Raw genomic sequence first — 22821 nt, forward strand, 5'->3', positions numbered from 1 at the left:
GTAAGGGTTAGTTAGTGTGTTTATGGGAATTTTTGACCATTCTTCCAAAAGTGAACCCTGAGAAGGTCTGGCCTGGAGTCTGTGCTATAATTCAGCCCAAAGGTGTTCTGTTAGGTTGAGGTCTTTGTTCTAATACCACTTAAGGAAAACTGCACCAATTAAATGTCTATGACATAGTAACAGAAAAGTGTGCCGGTACCCTCAGTGTTTTATTTCCTTTCTGATAATTCACTGGAGAAAATTTAAGTGGGAGGCACTTACTGACCAAGCAATGACTCATCCATTAAAAAAAACAAAAAAAAAACAAACAAAAAAAAACCTAAAATATAAATGAAATGTTTTCATACAAATGAGGCCATCAGACATAACATACATATTCCTATCTTTTAATTTCAACTTTAAGGGCACAGCATGAACATGTTATTTTAACTTTGGACTAACATTAACAATTAAATGTATAAAAAGAAAAAACAAATAAATTATTTAAACACAACAGATGATTATATTCCTACAAAACATCCAACAAAAAGTGTGGTTTATTAACTGGGAGTCACATGGGGCCATCAGGCGTGTGATCTCCGCTTTCAAATGTGTTAGACTTTGTACTGTTCCTTCTTCCTCATTTGGTTTACAACGGGCAATTTCAACAGAAGTCACAGTGATGCAGTTTTGTGCGACACCCACTAGGGGGTAGCACGACACAAGTCAATCGGGGTGAGTCCCCATGCCATTTCAGTCTGGCGCATGGCTTTCTTTCACATCCTGACCTGCAACAGGTGCTGTTCACTGCACTGTGTGCACAGGAAACGATAAAGAGAAAAGGCACGGCTGCTCAGTGGAGCTCTTTGGCATCTTAGTGTAACAGTTACATTGGGATAACAAAGATGATCCTCGAATCACCACCGAGTCAAGAAAACCAGGAACAGAAAGAAATATGAAAAAGAAACTGAACGCCAGGCGTCCATGATTGCGCTGCAGTAACATTTGGTAAAGTACATTCACAAAGAAAGATTTATGGGCAATTCTGGTCATCAAGTGTGGGCATCTATATTCAATTATTAAACCTGTTTTATCAGGTTTTACAATCAGCAATCAGCATGCACAGCCACCCCGACTGCTGTTGGGTGTGTCCTTCAGGCCTTCTCCCTTGTGATTGGTTGTCGGATTGGCATCACCGTTGACGCTCTCGTTCATCTTCTCGCAGATGACGTCCACCAGCTTATCAAAGACCTGCTTCACGTTGATGTTATCTTTGGCACTGGCCTCGAAGAAATGGAAGCCTGGCGAGAGAGCAGAGAGAGATAAAGAGCTTATGAGTGATTATTAAATAATGTTTTGCTCACGTGTTTTCATGCTGATAAACACCAGCGCGTACTGACCCAGCTCTTTGGCCAGTCTTTTGCCATCTTCAGTCGGCACCTGCCTGTCATCTTCCAAATCCAGCTTATTGGCTACCAGCACCACCTGAGCATTGTCCCACGAGTAAGTCTTGATTTGCGTTGCCCTGAGAAAAAACCAAAAAAAAACCAAACCATGTTCACAACTCTACTGTATGACCTACAGAGAACCTCAGTCCATCACAACAATGAACCAAAGCTGAGTCTCTTCTGATTTCTAGCATTCAAGTTCACTTTAATTGCAATGGAAAGGTTATTAATCACTGAAGGAAATCACTGAAGATGCATGGCACAAAATGACAGCACACTGTATAGACAAATAAATAAGGAAGTAAGTTAAGACACCAAGTAGTGCAAGCTGGCAAACAGGATTATGATAACAATCTCAACACACTGAAAAATGAGACTTAACCTGTTTGAATGTCACATGAGCTCGTCTTCTGATTGGTGTTGCTGTGAACACAATAGGCTTTGCCCACAAAGGGAAGCGGCATTAAGAGATTTTTGCTAAAAGGACTTGATCATCAAATGAGAGTTTTTACTTGAGTCCAAATTTCAATCATTTCCGGTTGTGTATGTTATTAGGAGGACTGTTTATTGCGCCTATTAATAGGTTTCCTTTTCATTTCTATAGGTTATGCAATGAAACATTATGTACATTTTTTAATATAACACAGCAGAATGATACTGCTCCTTTGACATTATTAGTAGTATTATTATCAATCTGTTGCTATATGTGTTGATTTTTTTGATCGTTTCCAGGTCAAAGAAGGGAAAAACCCCCCAAAAAACAGTCTTTTACAGGAAAGCCATAAGATGAACGTATCCATGGCGACACTGAGAAGTTCCCTTTCTGAAGCGCACTGAATGTTTTCAACATCATAGCCTTTGTAAACTAAACATCGTGGTCAAAAGACAGATCTAATTGCAAAACCTATGGACACACCTGCACATCTACACAGTGGATGCCCTAAAGCATACTGTGCTGTTTTTGTCCTCGTGGACCTTAATGAGGGCCGTCATTAATATAATGAAATTCACTGAATTTATAAGGACTTGAAACCATACACTCCTAAGGGAAGAGGTTACTGAAGTTACAAAGCAAACCAAAGGGAACCATGAGCCATTTTCACATAGATTTCTACTGAGGATTCTTTTGTGTCGTCATGCGCACAGTGGTCAAGATTTGTCTGCAACCACTGGTTGCTAGGGAAAAATGTGTATTCCTTAACTGCTTGGCAGTGATTCATGGAAGCTACTGGCTGTCGCTGGATGAAATCAGATGCAAAGAAGGTGCAAAGAAGGTTCAGCAAGTTCATTTTAATTAGAATGAAAAGGTTATTAATCACTGAATGAAATCCCTAAGGATGCAAGTGGAAACATCACAAATGATGAAAGCAGTATTCAAAATGAAAGACTGAATAAACTGGAACTGTATGGCACAAAATGACAGCGCAATATATAAATGAATATATAAACAGAAATATCCATTAAAAACAGCGCACTGCTGTCATGTCAAGTCAGCTAAGAGCCCAAGTAGTGCAAGTTGGCAAACCGGATTAAGATAAATGAGACTTAACCTGTTTGAATGTCACATGATCTCGTCTTCTGATTGGTGGTGCTGTGAACACAGTTAGCTTTGCTGACAAAGTGAAGCAGCATTTACAGATTTTTGCCAAAGAAGACTGTTTTGGAAGAAGCTCAGAGTGGGATTTAGAGAGGTTTGAAGCAAAAGCATCTGATTATTGAAAACAGACAGAGCTTTCACCTGATATCATTTTCTCACTTTTGATGAAAGTCGTGTTTCAAGTCTTTTGTATCTGAAGTCTTCGACACTGGTAATGATATAATAAAGTAACAGTAATTATAATATACACACACACAATACTTCAGTTACCCCAGAATTTTAGAGGCAAATGTTGACTTTTTACTCCACCATATTAATTTAAAGGACGTTGCTTTTCAAATTGTACTTAGAAAACATACACTGATAAGTAACTGACAGATTAAATTAATATTTTAATGTTTCCTGTGGTGTCCCTTTTCAGGAGGACTGTTGGTTGTGTGTCCTTTTTTGCAGGTTATACAGTGGAACATTATGTGTATTTTCTTTAATTAAACACATTGTTGTATCCAATTTTTTAATGCAGCGTCTATTCTTGTGAACAAGAGTGCTGCTTTTTTTATTTTTTCCAAGTGATCCAAAAAAAAAACAACAAACAGTGAAGAAAATCATAAGATGAATGTATCCATGGCGACATTGAGAAGTTCCCTTTCTGAAGCTTATTGAATGTTTTCAACATCATAGCCTTTTAAACTAAATGTCACGATCAAAAGACAGATCTAATTGCAAAACCTATGGACACACCTGCACATCTACACAGTGGACGCCCTAAAGCATACTGTGCTTTTTTGTCCTCGTGGACCTTAATGAGGGCCGTCATTAATATAATGAAATTCACTGATTTCAAAAGGACTTGAAAGTAGTGACTGAGACCATACACTCCTCAGGAAAGAGCTTACTGAAGTCACAAAGTAAAGGGACCATGGGCCTTTTGCCCACAAATTTCTATTGAGGTTTCTTTTGTATCGTCATGTGCACATTGCTCAAGAGTTGTCTGCAACCACTGGTTGCTAGGGAAAAATGTGTATTCCTTAACTGCTTGGCAATGATTCATGGAATTTGCTGGCTGCTGCTGGAAGGAATCAGACACAAAGAAAGTGCTGCACCAAAAACCTCCTAGTTATCGCTGGTTTTCCTGTAGTTTTTCGTGTTTGTCTACCAGCCCAATGGTAGTAACACTTGAAAAAGTGTGATGCAAAAGCCTTCAAAGTAAAGGTTGTGCCTCTGCTCTGCAGCCAGCATGTTTCAAAACGAACAAATCTTTTACTTTGAAGGCAAACGGGTCTTCAGTTCTAGTTCATGTTGCACTTTTCACAGTTTCCCTATAGAGGGTAGCTGGACAGGCTATGTAGACAAATCTGTCACTCTCTTTAAAACTAAGACAGCAGCAAAATTCCAGCAACCAAAGCAAGGAGATTTTACTAATTGAGGAATAAACATTTTCCCTAGCAACAGCTAGTTGCCATGGGGGTTACTGACCAGTCTGTAGCGCAGCATGAGTGGGATAAATTAACAGTCATTTTCCCTGTCACTGCCATCACATTCAACCACTCACAACCAGGGAATATCCCATTTTTCTTCACCGGGTCCCTAGGCCTGTGTGACTGGGGCCTAGACGTGGCTAGTGGTCACGGGTCTGTAAAACCTCAACAAAACCACAACGTTTTTTGCAACTAAAGTGTCACCTCTGCTCGCCATTAGAAATAAAGAAAGTTTAAGGCACTTCTGTGCAGGTATCACTTTTTAGACCAGTTAAAAAACAAAAAAACAAAAAAAAAAAACCCACATGCCTTGGAAAAATGCCTTCAGCTACTGGAAAGTACACATGCCCATTCTGCATTAATTATATGCTTCATCTACCCACCAGTCCTGAACAGCACAGAACGACTCCTGGCTCGTGATATCGTACATAAGCAGAAATCCCATGGCTCCTCTGTAGTAAGCTGTGGTGATAGTCCGGTAGCGCTCCTGCCCAGCTGTGTCCTGTAAACACACATTGAATGATGGATGAATTATTTTTACTGGCCCAACTCCAGCAATCACACAGAAACGAAGAAACAACAACCCTACTGAAATTCGATTTCAACACATATAACACATTTTTCAAAAGCAACATGAAAGCTTAAAAAACACTTAAAGTTTTTGCAAAACGAAAACATGACAGGGAAGTAAAAGTAAACAAATGGTTAACTCTGCAGAAAAGCAAAGGTGAATCATGAACTTTCTTAGAATGGAATAACCCCTCCCTTTTAAAATGTTGATGCTGCCACACCCTGGAAGCACACTAGGACACACTCTCAGGTCTTGCCTACATCTTAGGGGACATCTCCAGATGGTATTTTTCCTCTTTATGCTGCCTTGGGAAAAACCTTAAAGTAACAAATGTAACACTCCTGTGGATTCTTTGAAACTGCAGTAAGAAAACTAAGACTTTGAAACTAACTGCTTTAAACTTTCTCCCATGTAATGCGATGCCAGTAGCTGCTATGGACCTCATTAACACCACTGACTCTAATTGTACACATTTTTGGGCTTGTCAGCAACCTACAATTTATGTCACATGTAGCTGCGCTTATTTTAATGGTCCTAAAAAATCCCATTAAGTTCCTCAGCAGCCAATAACCCCGATTCTAAAGTGAAGGGCTCATAACAAAACATTTTCACAACCAATATACTGCGTGTCTTTCCTGGATATAAAACCTCAAGTCAACCAGCTGGGACGTTAAAAATCTGCTTGCTTGTTATGCATCAGTAATAAAAATTTTACTGCTATTTATCTGAATTTTAATATGGTTATCTTTTATACTACTGGTTCATCATTTCACTTGGCACCTTCCTTGTGTGAAAGTGTGCAGCTGTATCATTGTAAAGCGCAGCCGAGAAGGCATGGCCCGCTGAATACATTAACTTCAAAAAAGATGTATTACTTTCATCTAACAGGAGTACTGTGGGTGAGTCCTCGCCTTCCACTAACATTCAGTAATAGATCTGTCCTGGGCGTCAGTCTGCGCGGTAAGCACATTCGGCTCCTGCAGCTCAAACCCATGCATCTTTCATGAACCCCGCCGTCTGGGGACAATGTTAAACATCAACTGTTATTAACTCCAGAGAGTGAGAAATTAGTTCACATCCATGACAGGCTGCAGCATGTAAGAGGGCAAATCGGGGAATGGGAAGAGGATAAACACTCCATGTTGTGTAACAAGGCTTTGAAAAGCTCTATTCATTCGGCCCCTCCTTTGGTTGAAGATGTATTTTAAAACCTCTTTGCCACAGGTAACGACCCCACATAAATTACGGCTCTGACTTTAAAGAGACTGCAGCATTTTATAGTCAATTTTGTTGATATATTGTGTGTCAAAGCTGTTCTCTGTACAGTAGATTTTTACTCCGGTGTGGGGAGACCAGAGTAAAAATCTTCCTGAGCGTTCAAGTGGAAATTATTAGGGACTTTTAAGATCTCAGTGATGTTCAAATGGAGCTACCTCTACATTAAGTGCCTCTAGGAGCATCCCAGACATCTATCACAGTCAGAGTAGTTAAAACAACAACAACAAAAAAAACAGATAGGTTTTGTGTGACAGCTTGATTAAGATTACATTTGGTCAAACTGCAACACTGCCAGCGAGCTTTTAGTTCTTGGCTGCTGCAATGAATAAACATCTTTCAGTGAGTCAACAAACCTTGTTCTTGCCCTAATCATTATAACTATGTGCATGTGGTGACAAACAGTTTGAAAGCAGGAAGAAAACAGGTGTTTTTCTTTGGTTGGAATCCCCCCCCACCCCCGAAGTAAAATTAGTGTCTATTATTCCACGTCTTCAGATTAAAAAAAAGAAAGAAAAAAGTCTTAGTTAGTACTTCAGCAAAACGCCACAAACTATTATTTCAATCATGAGGACTGAAGACATAATTACACTAGTGTATAAGCTGCTATTGTGCTCCCAATGGCTTAAACCACCTCTCCTCTTGCCCTGTTAATAGAGGTCAAATACCAGGTGAAGAGGCACAAAAGAAATAAATAAAGAAAAAAAGAAACAGCAGATGAGAGAAAAGAAATCCTTTGCTTAGAGGTTTTAGTGGGTTTTCTATCCTAAGGACTTCTTAAAATACTCGGCAGTGCAGAGGCTCTATCTCATGCCCAATCTCACCCAGATCTGTAGCTTGACCCGCTTGTTGTTCCTGTAGATGGTCTTGACTTTGAAGTCGATGCCGACCGTGCTGACAAACGCTGAAGTGAATGAGTCATCTGCATATCGGAAGAGAAATGAGGTCTTTCCCACGCTGCTGTTGCCGATGATCAGCAGCTTGAACATGTAGTCAAAGTTTTGGTCGGCTGGATCTCGCTGCTCGTGAGCCGCTGCTGGATCTCTGGCTAAAGCCATCTATCAAATGATGACAGACAAACAGGAGAGGCACATGTGTGATCACTGAGATGGGCTATAAAGCATCTTTCTTTTTTTTGTTCTTGATAAATGTTGTCTTTTGTGCTTCTTGTATTAAATATTGTTTGCAGCGGTTGTGTGTCCACATTTTTGTTTTCTGTAGTGTCTGTTGTTGATTGCTGTCCCTTAAAAAGCCTAAAAAGGGACAAGTTCTGTAAGTTACCTGTGGCTGGTAATCCTACATATACTCATTGACCACTTTATTAGGTATGCCATGCCAACAATGGGTTGGACCAATTTTTGCCTTTAGAATTTCCTTAATTCTTTGTTGCACAGATTCAACAAGGTGCTGGAAATATTTAATCAGAAGATGGGTACACGATGGTCATAAAGGGATAGACATGGTCAACAACAATACTGAGATGGGCTGTGGTCTTTAAACAATGCTCAGGTGTGACTAAGAGCTCAAAGTGTGCCAAGAAAATATCCCCCACACCATCACAGCACCACCAGCCTGAACTGCTGTAAGGTAAGATGGATCCATGCTGATCTTGCAATCGATTTCTGCTGTGACTCATCAGGCCAGGCAACATTTTTTTTTTCAATCTTCTACTTTCCAATTTTGGCGAACCCGGGTGAACTATACCCTCATTTTTCCTGTTCTTGGCTGACAGGAGTGGCCAATCTAAGTAAACCCCAGACATGGCTGTGCAGTCCCAGTAGATCAGCAGTTTCTGAGATGCTCAGACCAGCTCATCTGGCACCAACAGTAATGCAACATTTAAAGTCACCTTTCTTCTCAATTGCAATGCATGCCATGTACTGCAGCAGCTCATCTTGATCACGTCTACATGTCTAAACGTACTGAGTTGCCATGCGATTGGTTGATTAGATATTTGCATTAATGAGCAACTGAACAGGTGAACCTTACACCTGTTCAGTTGCCAGCAGCGACCAGCGGATTAGATGGAAATATGTCGGTTGCATTTTTTCCATAAAACAAAAATAACACAAGCACAAGAACAACACAGAATAGGTGTGGCTGTAAGGCAGGTAAAGGACATTGACATAATTGCAGGCTCAGGGTGCTGCACTGGGTCAATGCATACATGTACAGGAAGAAACAGTAGTATACTAGTTCCTGTTTTTATCAGTCACATAACTACTTGGCTGTAATGCATACAAAAATAATCTAACAGAGACTGACTTGCCAGTAATCTCAATATATTGCGCAATGATGTCTTATAGCAAAGACAGGAACATGTGACCATGGTAGGGAACGTCGGTGCCGATGTCAGACACGTCATCTGCACAATCAAATGCCCATTGCCAATAAATTTTAAATAAGGAATTTTTAGACAAAGGCAATGCAGATACACTCTTTACATTAAACACAGTGAAATTTACCGGTTAATCCTTTCTATGTTAGATGATTAGCTAACGTATGAGCTCATGTTAGAGTTTCTCTTAAATGTTAATGTTGGAGGTTTAATGTTTGTTTGAATAAAAAAAAAAGATGGTAACTGAAAACAAAAAAGGAGGGGGAATACTAAAGTTAAGAAAAGCACTGGCTTTCGCAAAATCCAGGATTACCAGTATATCAGCTGTGGTGTCACAGAGATAAATATCAGCTATTTGAGAATTCAGGTTAACACTCAGACATCTGAAATCCATCCACACTAATAGCTGAGCAGATGCTGATGTTGGTAAATGGAAGTGTTATTTTATAAATGGTCCGTCTTCCTCCCTGATCCCTCTTAGCGCTTATCACTGTGCTATGAATCACAGCCAGGGCGTGCTCCTTACTCTTTTTCCTCCCTGGACTGGTCACCTCCTGCTCTCTCCATCCATTTGTCACAAGAACACATGTTAAAAACTTATAGGATCGGTAGAGACTGAGCGGTGGGAAGGGGGCAATAGATTCTCCCCCCCCTTGTGTATTTTATCTATCACCCATCTGGTCATTCATTCACCCAGTGACACTACTACTTAAATGCACACACAAACACACTCCTTAGTCTCATTTATCTTCCTTCTCTCCTCACATACTCATCCATCTATGCATCCCTCCTGTCATCATCCGGCCAGCCAGCTTCCCTCCCACTCTTAACTCTCCCCTTCCTCCGTCACTCGGCATCAATCCATCTACATTCATCTATCTATCTACCCCCGCCCCCCCCCCCTCCCCCTCCTCCACCCCCACACCCCTCCTCTTCTCTCTGGGGTTGAGTCCTGCTCCTCCCTGGCTGCTGAGAAGTCTCTGGAGACCAGCTCAGCATTACAGCTTCCAAGATCATAAAAGAGGGGCTGCTGTACACACTCAGCAGAACATCAATATCCGCGCATGCGCCTACATCAGCATGAAAGTACCTGGCACACACTGAAGTATGTGTGTGTGTGTAGGGTTGTGTATTTACTTTAGCTTGGGAAAACATGTCAACTCTCATTAATGCACATTCAATATTTGACTTCAGAGCATCTGACGCCTGGTTTGTAACTGCTTCAGTCAGTCAATGCAGTGCACGAGAGCAGCTGTTTCACGGGACACTTCATTGCCCCACTTGTTGACACCGAATCCAAATATCTGTGCACAAATTAGCCCGATTAACCACGAACACAAAGTTCATATTCTGAAGCCTACAACTAACTAAGAGTCTAAGTTGCCTACACCGCCTTACCTTACCATACGGCAGCTCAGCTACAAACCTGATGACATTTAACAGCCCCCGTCTGCCTTTGCATACAACTGTGAGTAATGCAAATTACCTCGGGTGTTGTTTATGGGTCTGTCTCCTCTCTCCCTCCCGAAGTTTTCACACGTCTACCTGAAAGTCGATGAGTGTGTGCTGGCTGCAGCTGCTACTGTCTGTCGGGCTCTCCTGCTCAGGTGTTCCTGTCCCGGATCTCCACACTGTGCATGTGCATATCTATCACTGGGACGTCCAACACGCAACCTGTCAAGTCATGCCCAATATGAATCACGCACTTCCGGTATAAACTTTCAAAATAAACATAAAAAAAAGAAAGCTGACGTTTTGGGGTAACATGCATCTGAGTGCAAATTTATGGCAGTTGTGTGTATTTGTTTCCAGGAGTTTTCAGACAAAGTTGGCTCACCCTCTGCATTTCTATGTAAATTAATAAAGGATAACAATTTGTTCATCTCGGGGTTTTATATAGTAGGCAATCTGCACCCACTGATGGCAACCGAAGAAAACTAATAAATAAGTTGAGGAAGAGCTGAAGGTGTTGAGAAAATCTCAAACTCCATTTCATAATGAGCTGAGCGGTGTAGCTAAGCAACAAGCCATGCTCCTTGATACCGATACTGTTTTCTCATTACTTGGCCATCTTGTGCAAAGAAAAAAAGAAGAGATTTTTCAAACTCAGTAAACACGAAGCAATCATTTTGTGTCAAATGCAACTCTAACATTTAAAATCAAGCGATAATTTATTCAAATAATTAAGGAAATTAAGGAAATCATGAAGGAAAATGGGCTTGGTATACCAATCAAGTAAATTTCATTTGATCAGGTTCCATTAAATGTAAACATTTACATTGTACTTATATAACAAAATTACACAGAAAATTTACATGTAATTAAATTAGTTAAAAGCAGCATTTTGGGCACAATTATTTTATTTTATTTATTCTTTTGCGTGTACGATCAGTTTTCCATGGTCAAAAATCGATTTTTATATTGGTTTATTTTGAAGGTTATTGCCAAATTTCCGGTATTCTGTTGCCTCACCTGCTGGTGGACGCACTTTCAATAGTAAGCCTTCCGATAAAACAAACAGAAAGTAAAAAATACAAAACTATAAAAATAAATAAACAAAGTTCCCAGGGGCGCTACATAATGTGTTGACTTGTGCAACAGTTAGGCATCCAAATCTCATGAGCTCCCAGGTTTACTGGACACCGACACGCTGAATAAAATATAGTGTCTGATTTTGTGGAGCTACCAGCTGTGGGGAACCCTTGTGTGAATAAAGGAAAAGTAGCTTTTTCCTCTTACCATTTACTAAACTGCACTTCAAAATATAACCCTCTAAAACACTTCCAAGTGTTAGGTCACACAAACCAGCTGTGGTCTTTATTTACATGCATCAGCCTGACTATGAGCAAGTAGTCATGCACACCAGGGCACATTAATCATGTCCCGACCCGATTATCTTCACTCGTTGGGAAATCTCAAGTGATGTTACTGTTACAAAACGCTTCTGGTGAAATGAAAAGAAGTGAATCATGTCAGAAAGGAAGAACCCCACACCTACAGGATCATTTTTACAACAAACAAAGACTTTTATTCAACTTTTATTGGTGTTTGCCTGCAATAACAAACTATAATAAACAACTCTTATTTGCACTATAAACAAAGAACCGTATGTAGATTTGACAAAGGACATTAAACACAATCTATATTATAGATTTTCTCTTTACTTCCAAGGAAGGAACCACCTATTATTTTTTAAATGAGAAACAACGTCAGCCTGATAAGATCCTAAAAAAAGCTAATTTTATTAATAACTTTTGTCAACCTGTGACAAAACCTATAAAAAACAACACTGAATATATAAAGTACAATAACAAACAAAAAAACAAGTATTCAGATCCTAAAACAGAGGAATACACTTTACAAAGAAAAAACATTGTAGAACTTCAACACATTAATGTTACAGGGTTGTGAAAAGCAGTGGAACAACAGCAAGCCAGTCAAGCAGTTAGCACCTCAAAGGCTTTGTTTTCATCTAAAACCCCAAAACCTTTAACTTCACACTTAGCCAGCTAAATCACATAACAGTGTTATGAGTCATAAACATAAAAAAATCTAACTTTTAATACTCCTGTTATCTACACACAGTAATGCTGTTACATTAACATGAATGAAGTATCCCGAAACTTAAACATAGCCTCTGGAGAAAAAGAAAAGGACACTTTTTTGAAACCTCACTCAGTATTCATTATGGCTAATCAGTCACTGAATTGAGGTCCTGGGCCGAATCATTGAGCCCCCATAGCCTGCAGAACTCCTTGACGAAAGGCTGAACCAGGTCAGGCTCCTCGGTGATGATGATGTTCTCCATGTTGCTCTGCACTGCTGTCAGCGTCCAGTTGAGGGAGCCGGTGATGAGCATGCGGCCATCCACCACTGCAAACTTGTGATGCATGTGGACGGCGCTCACATCGCACCGCACGCAGATCCCTGGGGAGCAGAGGGTGGACAGGCAGGAGGAAGGAAGGGAAACTCTTTAATGCCTTACAGTATACAGCGCTTGTTTCCCTTCATCTACTTACTGTGAAATTCTGCACAAAAATTCAATGCGCCTCACAAGGGAAAATGGTGGTTTTTAAAAGTACAATATGTATGTAACGATCTCTTTAGTGCTACACCTTTAAAGATTGAAAGACTGTTACATATGTGTTTCTAAATGGATGGTGTGGAAAACTGAGGACCCAGAGGACCTGTAAAATACAAAGGTATTGTAAGCAGACGAAATGCAACCGCATTAAAACCTGCGCGCTTTGACCACATATAGGATTACCTAACACCACATCAGCCTCTCATTAAATATTTAGGACACTCAGTACTTATTTCCATTATGGTTACCTTTTCTTGGAATATAAAAAAATATATAACATGCAAAGACTGTATATCTATATATTTTTTGTAAATGTGACTGTTATGTGCATCTGAAAGTCTAACATAACTCATTTGCACTGCAACACAGAAAACCTGTGGGTTTAAACAGGCAATATAAAGTAAAAAATGTAAAACATTCTGATCTAAACTACAGCACTGAGACCGAGTTTTTTTAATGCATTAAGTGTTTCTGTTCTTCAGTTGTGTTGTACGGAAATGATCATAAGGAGGATGTTGGATCTCAGTTTGCATTACCCGGCAGACCGCTAATTTTTAGATTGGCCTGCAGATTACTCTCAGAGATTAGTCATGCAAATCTTCTCTTGAATTTGGCAAGTGCATGCCTCTTTAAAAAAACACATTACCAGAAATGGCTTTTTAGCAAACTGAGGAAAGACAAGATCTTTTTCAGAATCTGTTTTATCATCCTTGTTGAAATGTTTAACAAATGAACTCTTGACTATCTCAAGTGATGATAACCTTTACCCCTGTGCTTTATTTATGTACAGCGGTTCAAGAAGCTCCACAAGATAATGATGAAATATACTAATAAGAAAAGAGAAGTTGACTGTTCTTTGTGCCAAAGTGGTTTTCGTGTGATTTGCAGTCAACACACACATACACACAAAAACACACAGACTTTCTCTCTGAAGGGACACACTTTGCTGTCTGGCTGCCAGTTTTGCACTTACTTAATTCTTACTTAAAGCCTCTGTCTTGCAAAAAATAAAAAATAAATAAAAAGGGTTACACTGTATTAAAGTTGAGTGTCTCATTAAAGAACCACAAAGATCTCCAATGCCCTGCAGTTGGAAAATAAAATACACTGGTGAAGACAGTGTCATTTTCACCAGTGGATGTACAGCAATGGTTCAAAGAGTATGAGCGAGAGCGCATAAGGGACAGAAACAGAAGAAAAGGGACAGACTCAATCAAATATAGGTGTGATATATAGTTAGTTAGCTAAGTGCAAAAAGCTGCAAAGAGACGGCTCAGACTTATTAGGGCAGACAAATCAAAAATGGAAAGGTTTTGCTGATTGGTTTGTGGAAATAATTGCGTGGGGGTTTTTTTTTCTAGCTTACAGACGACAGGACCCTAAGTTCAGCAGTAAAAGGGATATTGTTGATATATGTTTCCAGAGGCTGATATATGGCTGGAGTAATCTATTAAATGCAGAGTGGGCTGCAGAGAAAGTGAGACAGCATGAGTCAGACACGTGACACAAAATCTTTCAGAGAATGATTAGTCTGACTCATAGGAGGGCTTGTAGCGGCAACCTCCATTCACACAGACAGCTCCTTTTATCTCTCTCTAATCACAACTAAGGAACCCAGTGATAGTAACAATGACACTTAAAGTCAAAGAACATAAACTGAGCACCATTTCTTGAGCAGGACCTGAGTCATCCTTCTCGTATCTCAAAAGAAATGTGTCTATAATAATGATCTCAGAGGTTAGTGTGACTGTTTTAAACCAATAACACCCCCCAAAGGACTACATACAGTATGTCTCAGTGGCCTGTGTGAGATTTATGAGACACTTTGCAACAATAGCACCCTGAGTCACACACTGACTCAAGTTACAATATATATGTATGCTTCAAAAACATTTCATATATAGAAAAAATATATCTCCTCCCTTACCGGCTTTGCGGAGGACGCCGATCTGGGAGCCACTGATGGCTGAGTAGACCTTGTCAGTGAGGACTCGGATGGTTACACCCCTGCTATGCAGCAGCAGTACAGCCCTACTGAGATCCATGTTGGAAAAAGAAAAAAGACACAAGTCCAGAGAAGAGCAAGCAGACAGGATGTAGCGGAGAAGACGAGAGAAAGAGGTGTCTACACCATGAGGCAATGAGCAGACATGGGAGCTGGAAGAGCAGAAAACAAAAGATCACCTGTCATAATTCATGACCACTTAAGTAAAGTTTAGCTTTCAGGGTTCATTACATGCGAAAAAAATACTTAAGCAGATAAAACATGATTTTAAAAAGAGGTGAAGTTAACAGACATTATAACACTTTTGGCAGCGATATAGGAAAACAATAATTACTTCAAGTTTCACTGATGTTCCACTTACTGAGGTAACGTGGGAGAGAAGATGTGCTCCACACAAGCCACCTTTGAGGGGAAGAAGAGGACCTTATTGGTGACTCTTTCAGACCGGCGACGACTGAAGAGCCAAAAGAGCAGCTCCAGACTGAGGGAGAGGCCCACCACTCCCAGGCTGACCACCTTTACTGTCCACATTGCTACCATGTAAAGAAAATAACTTTAAGAACCAAATGTATAGCATAATGAAAACGTGCTTGTCCTCATGCATGATCATAACGTGTTTTAATGTAGCCTCTTTAACACATATCTCATACAGTATAATAATTGTACCATTTGTTTTATGTATGTGTTCAGCTGTAAAACAAGCTAAATTGTGGAGGACTCCAGCTTATCAGTTCTGAGGATTCATGCACTTATAAACAACCTTTTCTTATTTTCTCGTCTCACCCCTCATTAGATCAGTAGTGCAATGTTTGTAGCTCCACAGTGTTTTTAAAAAAATACAGAACATCTTCAACTCTGTAGGAAACCTCTATGAATGCTGCTAAGATAACGCATACATTTAACACATGTAGCTTGAAAACTAAGGCTTGTTTCATATTTGCCAAAAAAGGATCTTGATTATCTCAAATACTTTTGGAAAAATATTATGTAGACTGATGAGACAAAAGTTTGGGTCCAGTTACATCTGATGTAAACGTAACACAGCAGTTCATTAAAAAAAACATCATACTGACAGTCGAACATGGTGGTGGTAGTGTGATGGTTTGAGTTGCTTTGGTGCTTCAGGATCTAGATGACTTGCAGTAATTGATTGAACCATTAATTCTCCTCTTTACCAGAAAATCCTGAAGGAGAATGTCTGGCCTGCAGTTCATGCCCTGAAGTTCAATCACAATTAGGTTATGCAGGAAGACAATGATCTGAAACATATCAGCAAGTCCACCTCCAAAGTCCAGATTTAAAGCAAATCGAGATGCTTTGACATGACCTTAGACTGTTTATGCTTAAAACCCTTCAGTTTAGATGAATTTAGAGCTAGCCAAAATTCCTCCACGGTAAAGTTAAAGTCTCACTGCCAGGTATCTCAAACGCCTCATTGTAGTTATTGATGCCAAGGGTGGAAAAACCAGTTATTAGACTTAGGGGACAATTATTTTTTTCACACAGGGCCAGGTAGGTTTAGATAACTCCCCACTTTAATAAATTAAATTATCATTTAAACATTTTATTTTACTATATGCTCTATTGATTTTATTTGAAAATAAATGATGTACAATATTAACATAAATATTGCCATTATGATACATTATATCAAAGTTAGCTTAAAGCTAATTTTCGCCTCCAGTCACTTGGTAGGTTACATTACAAATAATTATAACAACAATAAAATAAACAATACAATATCTCATAAAAGGTAAATCACACAAAACACACATCCACATGCCCATGAGCGCCAAATATGAAACAACAGGAATTATCTCAGTCTGATGAGAGTGCTGCAGTTCTTAAAGATGTCAGGCTTTCATACCCTTACTAGGGTTATCTTTGTCTAAAAATTTTAAAAATGATCTGAAACATGTAAGTGTGACAAATATGGCAAACAAACTGTTTTTCACTGCACTTTGTTTTCGGCTTTAACCAGTAGAGTGCAAATTAGCTCCCTTAATCGGTTAACCAAGCTGAACTGAGCGAATCAAACCTGCATCTTAACAGTGTTGAGCTACTGTTTCTGACAAGAATTCGACGCACGCAAGCACAGTTTAACCAGCATTAGCCGTGCGAGATGTGGAGCATATGTCAAAACAGCAAAACTGAGGTTTTTATTTTATTTTATTTCTTTTAAAAAAACAAAAGCAAACCTGAACAAGCTTCTGTCGCCACCACGTGGGAATAGGCAGCGCCAAGATCTTTGTCGTCACTATCAGGCACTTAACAGACATGTCAGCTAGCCAATAGCAGGCCATGACGCTCACGCTCTTCTCCAATTACGTAACGCGAAGAATTACGGGTGCTGGAGCCAACGGAAGCCGTTTCCGCAAAACGGTAACGTGTGTTTTCAACAAGAAGAGGTAAACACCCGTAAACTATTAATACATAACGTTTACCGGTCATTGTGTGTTTAATATGTGGGGATAGTTGAGGTATAATGAAATAGAATATAGCATTAATTAATTTATTTTATTTTTTATCGCGAGACGATATGTATTGCACGAGAGAGCAACAACAAACATGCTAACGTTAGCCTGTTAACAACAGTGTGGGGCAGCAGCAGCAACTGCCAGCCGGTGTTGTTCTTTTAGCAAGTATTCTCACATATATATGGTGCTGTTGGTCCAGTGTACTTGCTGTCTTTGTTGAAGCAGTGTGATTTATGCTTCTTTCACTCAGACTCGATTCCCTTTGTGTACAATGGGTCGTCGCAAATCCAAAAGAAAGCCTCCTCCAAAGAAGAAGATGACGGGGGATCTGGAAACTCAGTTCACATGTCCTTTCTGCAACCACGAGAAGTCATGTGATGTCAAAATGTATAGTGCCCACCTAAACACACCTGGTCTATGGTTCGTAGGTAGATTTCTTAGGTGATTGGTGGTCTCTGACGCTTCTTCTCGCTTTGTCTTTCAACAGGGAGAGAAGCAGAAACACTGGGATAATATCATGTACAGTCTGCTTGGAGGAGTTCCAGACCCCCATTACCTGTATCCTTATTGAGTTTTAGGTGGCAGCTCTCTTTCTCATACAGCAGCAAAGCAAATATAAGGCAGAGCAGTTTCTTGTTATTTTATTGTCTTTGCACATTTAAATTTATTTTTTATATGAGGAAAAGTAGTTTGACAAAATAAAATATTAGCTCATACATTATTCAGGGGTTATGGAAGTTCATAGGGATGTACTATGAAACCAGTTTAATGGCTTAGTGTTGCGCTTAAAGTCAGAGTTTTCTGTGTCACAAAAGTGGTCCTCGTTTTACCTTGATAAAAACCTATGCTGAACAGACAACCTGGTTGAGAGCAGGTTATCTTTAGAGTTTTGGTGTAAAATTCAGTTATTCTTAAAATTGATTTATTCTTCTGCAGGAAATCTACGTCCTAGCTTATGTTGTAACCAGAAACTCATTTTATCCCTGCACTGCAACCATGCACCCCATCAAAGTAATCGTGGTATGTGTTGATCCGACATTTGGTTGCATTTCTCTGGAGGTGCACATCAAGTTACCTAGAAGGTTGTGGCGTAGGGTTAAAATGGCACTGAGGCTCATGCGGTTATTATATAATAACTTAATTTAAAGTGTTTGTTTTACCGCTCTGTGCGATTAATCCCAAGATTTTCCGCAGGAATAATCTCCTGACTTGTTTTTTTTTTTTGTACCAGTCTTGTCCTTTACTGTTATACGTTTTATGTTCTTGGCGGATTTTTAGACAGCATTTTATTGTCATCATCTGATAACATCTGTGAAGTGTAGGTGGCACTCACAGGTATCATTTCACGTGGAAGAAAAGCCACATGATTTTATGTGAGCGCCCACAGAGCCTGAAGCAGAACACCCTTAATGGAGAAAGTTTATAACGTGCATCACAAGAATGGTTGTCTAGGGTTATAGTCTTTTACAAGCACGTTAAAGCAAAGAAACTCTGTCTTTATTGAGCTTTGTTCGTTGTATACTGCCTCTTTGAATAATATAGAGTGGCATTAGGCTAAAACCTTGGTCATACATATGCAGGTGGTCAGGTTGTTGGTCATTTATTTATTTCTTTGTATGGCCCTATATATTTTACTAATAGCTTGTCTTGGGAAACCTGGCTTAAAAGTCAATGTCAGCATTTGCATTCATTGCCTGACCACATCACTGAAATGAGATAGTGTCTCTTTCATATACTGTGCATGTGACCATAGCTTCTAACCTATCTCAGGTTGACTATGTAGTAAGTCCACCTAAAAACTAACTGGTACATAACTAAATCAGTATTTGTTTTGGTGTTTGGAAATTCTTAGTAGATAAAAGAATAATACCGTTATCTTGTTTTCACTTGGCCACAGTAACCACATAGATTAAATCAGATGTCTTGAGAGCCTAATTGTAGATCATATGGGCAATTTAATGATATCAAATGACTGAATTACTTCGGTTGCTGACGGCTGGAAGACGAGGTTACATTTTTAGGAAAAAAGAGGTTGTAGGCTGACTTTAAATAAAGATTATATAATCAAACTATATTGTTATACTTTAAACAACAGCAGCTCACGTCATTTTTCCATCTCTGTGTTGTCTGAGACCAATATGAGGAACTGTTTAATTTTATCAGAGTAATAAAAGAGTACTGGTACAAGCTTAGAAAGGCAGGAGACCTTTGGAAAATGTTAATTAGTTTATTTTACTTCTGATAAATAACCTGGCTTCAGAATGTGATTTGCTCAAACACATTGTAATAACTGGAACTTTGTATTGATTTTTAAAGTTCAAGTCATTCTCTGTCTATGGATACTTTTATTTTTAAGCAACAGCATCGTTTTTTATCCTTAATACATTCTTCTTCAGATCTGTCAGAGCCAGTTGATGTGTACAGTGATTGGATAGACGCCTGTGAAGCAGCCAATCAATAGAACTCATGAAAATGGTTAGAAACAGAGCGCAGTTAAGTTCTACCCACACTGAAGAGGAAAACCTTTTTTTTTTTTTTTTGGGCATTGCTTGGTGCATGCTTGTCATTTGTTCCTGTTCACAAAAAGCTGTCAATTGCCCGAAGGCCGCTTTGCAGGTTCTTGAACTCTTTATAAGCTGCCAAACAAAAAACTGAGCTTGAATCTGCAGCAGAAATGGGGGAAAATGTGCAACTACTGATAAATAAAATATCCAAATGTCAAATTTGTGGGTACTCTGTTGCCAACACATACCTAGCATTAACTTTCTAACAGCTAACTAGACATGGATGCTACAATAATTAACCTGATAATAAAAGCTAATCTATTTTAGCTAGCTACAGGCATTTTGTTGCATATTGTGAGGCCGGCTGTTTTCCTTCTAGCAGGCCTGATTTTCAGAGTATGACATGTTGCGCTTTGTCTCCACACCTGTCAGAAAGGTGGTGAAGAGTTCTCCCCTTTCTGTTTAAGGTTTCAGCTCACAACTCTAGTTTTGACTCTTGAGATTTATTACATAATTTGTTCTGTGCACTGTACCCTGATTTATCTTCACACATTTAGCAGAGCTGTCTGTTTTAAAAATACAGCTTTTTGGGGGTGGGGGGGACCTAACTGGTGATCATCTAGGTCCATTCTTTTAAAATAAAGTATTTTGCATTGAAAAAATGCTTCCAGGTATTTAGTTTCTAACTGCTAGAGCTATCTAAGAAATACAAAAGATTATGCAAGCGAACATATCCACATCTTAGCATTTGAATATTTTAATATGAATATTTGTATCATGAAAGAAACTATGAATATGGTGAGTAGGTTGATTTTAAAATGGACAACACTTGAGTATTATTCCTACAGTTTTTCACAGTCTGACACAAGCAACACGATCTAGTTGAAGAGTAAAAATGGTCTTTTTTTATGATTTATACACTCTGGGTATGAGGAATCTTGAGCCGGATGTTTGTTCAGTCCAACTGCAGTGCTGGAAAATGTCACTGAAATAGCTAATCATGAGCTTTGTGTGTATGTGTGTGTGTAATCTATAATGATTACTCAGATTTAAGTATGATGTTACAGATTCTGGTCATAATGCAGTCACTCAGACATCTGTGTCACAGCATTAGGTCATTCCACTCTGGAGAGGAACAAGATGTTCAAGATTCACGCTGAGCTGCTGAGTTCATGAGTTTTGAAATGTTTTTAATCCATTCAGTTTCTCTGTTTGTGATGTCTTCAGGTTATATGTTCATGAAATAAAATAATTTTAAGAAGCATAAATGTTCTTTTAATGGGCATGTATATGCAGTAATGTACAGTATTTCGATGCCTTGAAGTCAGTAGTTTATGCTCAATGACACTCTCCTACACAGCCATCTGTTTTGGGTATCATGAATCAAAGCTGTTCTGTTTAATGTTTACTTAATGGATATGTTTGATTTTGATCCTGTGGTAGAGACTTAAGGGTAACCCCATCATTATTAAATTTTTCTTTACGCTCCACAAATCTGATGAAAATTCCAAATCCAAGCAGTATGATGTTATGTTTTCTGACTTACCTGTCCTGTTGATCTCACGTCTGCCGCTTAATGGGAAGAAGCAGTTTCATTTTGCAGAAATACTCTGTAAATTCTAGAAACAGCATGCTACTGTAGCTTAGTAAATATTACAAAAACAAATTTTTGGATTTGTTAAGATGGTTTTCACCCACATGTTCATAAACACTTGGGGTGCTAATAAGTATTTATGGAAGCAAGAATGTGTGTGTGTGGGCTTGCCTCCAAATAAACCACATTGTCCAGATCTTAATGAGAAAAAACACACAACCCTGTTAAAGTCTGGCTTATTAACGTGATTATTTTTTTGTAACATTTTTACGGCAATCGGTGGCTCTACAAACAGACAGATGACTTAATTAGTTTTTACTAAGAATTGTTAAAAAAGTAATTAGGCTTGCCACCTTATATATTTTATGCGATATTAAAATATTCCAACAGAATAACAGAAACGTAAAATGATAACCAGCATGACTGAGTGAAGACTTTGATGAATATCAGGTCAGATTTATGTGTGTTTGTGTATATAAGCACAATTATAAGAGATTTGCTTCCTTGAAAGGTTGAATGATTGAAAGATGTTTCCCCGCATCATTAAAAAACATTAAACTTATTATTTATAAGGCCGTCTTATAATTTCAAATTATTATCTTTGAAATAATTTGAAAGCCAATATTAATTAAAAATGGTACAAAGACAACAGAATGATGAAAATTAAAACTTTTATTTTTTTGAACTGGACAGCAGCAACATGTGTTTTGCACAGTTTCGCAGCGGTCGTATACTCGTGTGTTTAATCCACACCGTACGTACAGCATAATGGCAAACACTTATTTAAAGATATAAATGCTGGAAAGGGCGTCGGCACCTTGTATATGCTACACCATAGGCTTTACATAGAATCACTGCATAAATATTAATTACGCGTCAGTGCTCATGAGGTTAATTAGTAACATGAATGGTTACAATTAGCATCTCAGAAGCAAACACAGGGAGTTCACCACACTGTCGCAGACTGCACAGGACAAATCATTTCAGGATTTTCATAATTCATGGTACATGATATCATTAAGAGCATCCACAGAAAAGTGTATACACAATGGGCACAGCTAATTTTAGGAAACCATCATTAGGAAATATAGTTAATCACTCCACCCACAAATGGGGGTTAAAACTACCATGTGAAAAAAAAGGAGAAAAAAAAAACATTTAAAAAATCATCTTGGGTAAGAGGAGAGGGATGTGATCTGATTTGTGATTAGCATGCAATCCAAAGGGAAGGCGTTTCTGCGAATGACATCTGTTAAGGTGCCATTAATAGTGAGCAACATATGCTTCAATCCAGACAACATCTTGTCAGGGAAAGCCTTGTTTTATTTCAGCAAGACAATGCCAGACCACATTCAATATGTATTATAACTGCAATGCTGTGTAATAACAGAGTCCTGGTGCTAAAACTGCCTGCAGTCCAGAGCTGTCACCTACTATAAACATTTGGCACACTATGAAACAAAGAAAAATA

The 22821-nt window shown here is 38.9% G+C and overlaps 3 protein-coding genes across 6 annotated transcripts; 1 reads left to right on the forward strand and 2 right to left on the reverse strand.

Moving 5' to 3' along the window:
* Positions 1-370: 370 nt before the first annotated feature.
* On the reverse strand, positions 371-10386 carry LOC116321402 (ras-related protein Rab-3D-like). Its single transcript, XM_031741238.2, has 5 exons — positions 10173-10386; positions 7173-7406; positions 4886-5004; positions 1380-1504; positions 371-1280 (listed from the first exon to the last, which is right to left on the reverse strand). Exons 2-5 carry the CDS (start codon positions 7404-7406, stop codon positions 1093-1095), a joined length of 666 nt encoding a protein of 221 aa, XP_031597098.1. The 5' UTR covers positions 10173-10386; the 3' UTR covers positions 371-1092.
* A 1305-nt stretch (positions 10387-11691) lies between these two features.
* On the reverse strand, positions 11692-17565 carry pld6 (phospholipase D family, member 6). Of its 4 annotated transcripts, none has more exons than XM_031741242.2 (5): positions 16974-17056; positions 15849-15992; positions 15137-15308; positions 14698-14804; positions 11692-12613 (listed from the first exon to the last, which is right to left on the reverse strand). In XM_031741242.2, the coding sequence occupies exons 2-5, from the start codon at positions 15856-15858 to the stop codon at positions 12378-12380; spliced, it is 525 nt and encodes a 174-aa protein (XP_031597102.2). In that variant the 5' UTR covers positions 15859-15992; positions 16974-17056; the 3' UTR covers positions 11692-12377. The 4 variants fall into 4 exon arrangements, with proteins under 4 accessions (XP_031597102.2, XP_039469331.1, XP_039469332.1 ...); XM_039613397.1 differs by having other exon boundaries at positions 14698-14927; XM_039613398.1 differs by lacking the exons at positions 15849-15992; positions 16974-17056 and adding an exon at positions 17428-17565 and having other exon boundaries at positions 14698-14927.
* On the forward strand, positions 17088-21024 carry LOC116321382 (transcription elongation factor 1 homolog). The gene is made up of 4 exons (XM_031741217.2): positions 17088-17183; positions 17503-17639; positions 17740-17810; positions 19649-21024. Exons 2-4 carry the CDS (start codon positions 17524-17526, stop codon positions 19711-19713), a joined length of 252 nt encoding a protein of 83 aa, XP_031597077.1. The 5' UTR covers positions 17088-17183; positions 17503-17523; the 3' UTR covers positions 19714-21024.
* The last annotated feature ends 1797 nt before the right edge of the window (positions 21025-22821 follow it).

This window comes from Oreochromis aureus, linkage group 6 (assembly GCF_013358895.1).
Source record: "Oreochromis aureus strain Israel breed Guangdong linkage group 6, ZZ_aureus, whole genome shotgun sequence".
Lineage (NCBI taxonomy): Eukaryota > Metazoa > Chordata > Actinopteri > Cichliformes > Cichlidae > Oreochromis > Oreochromis aureus.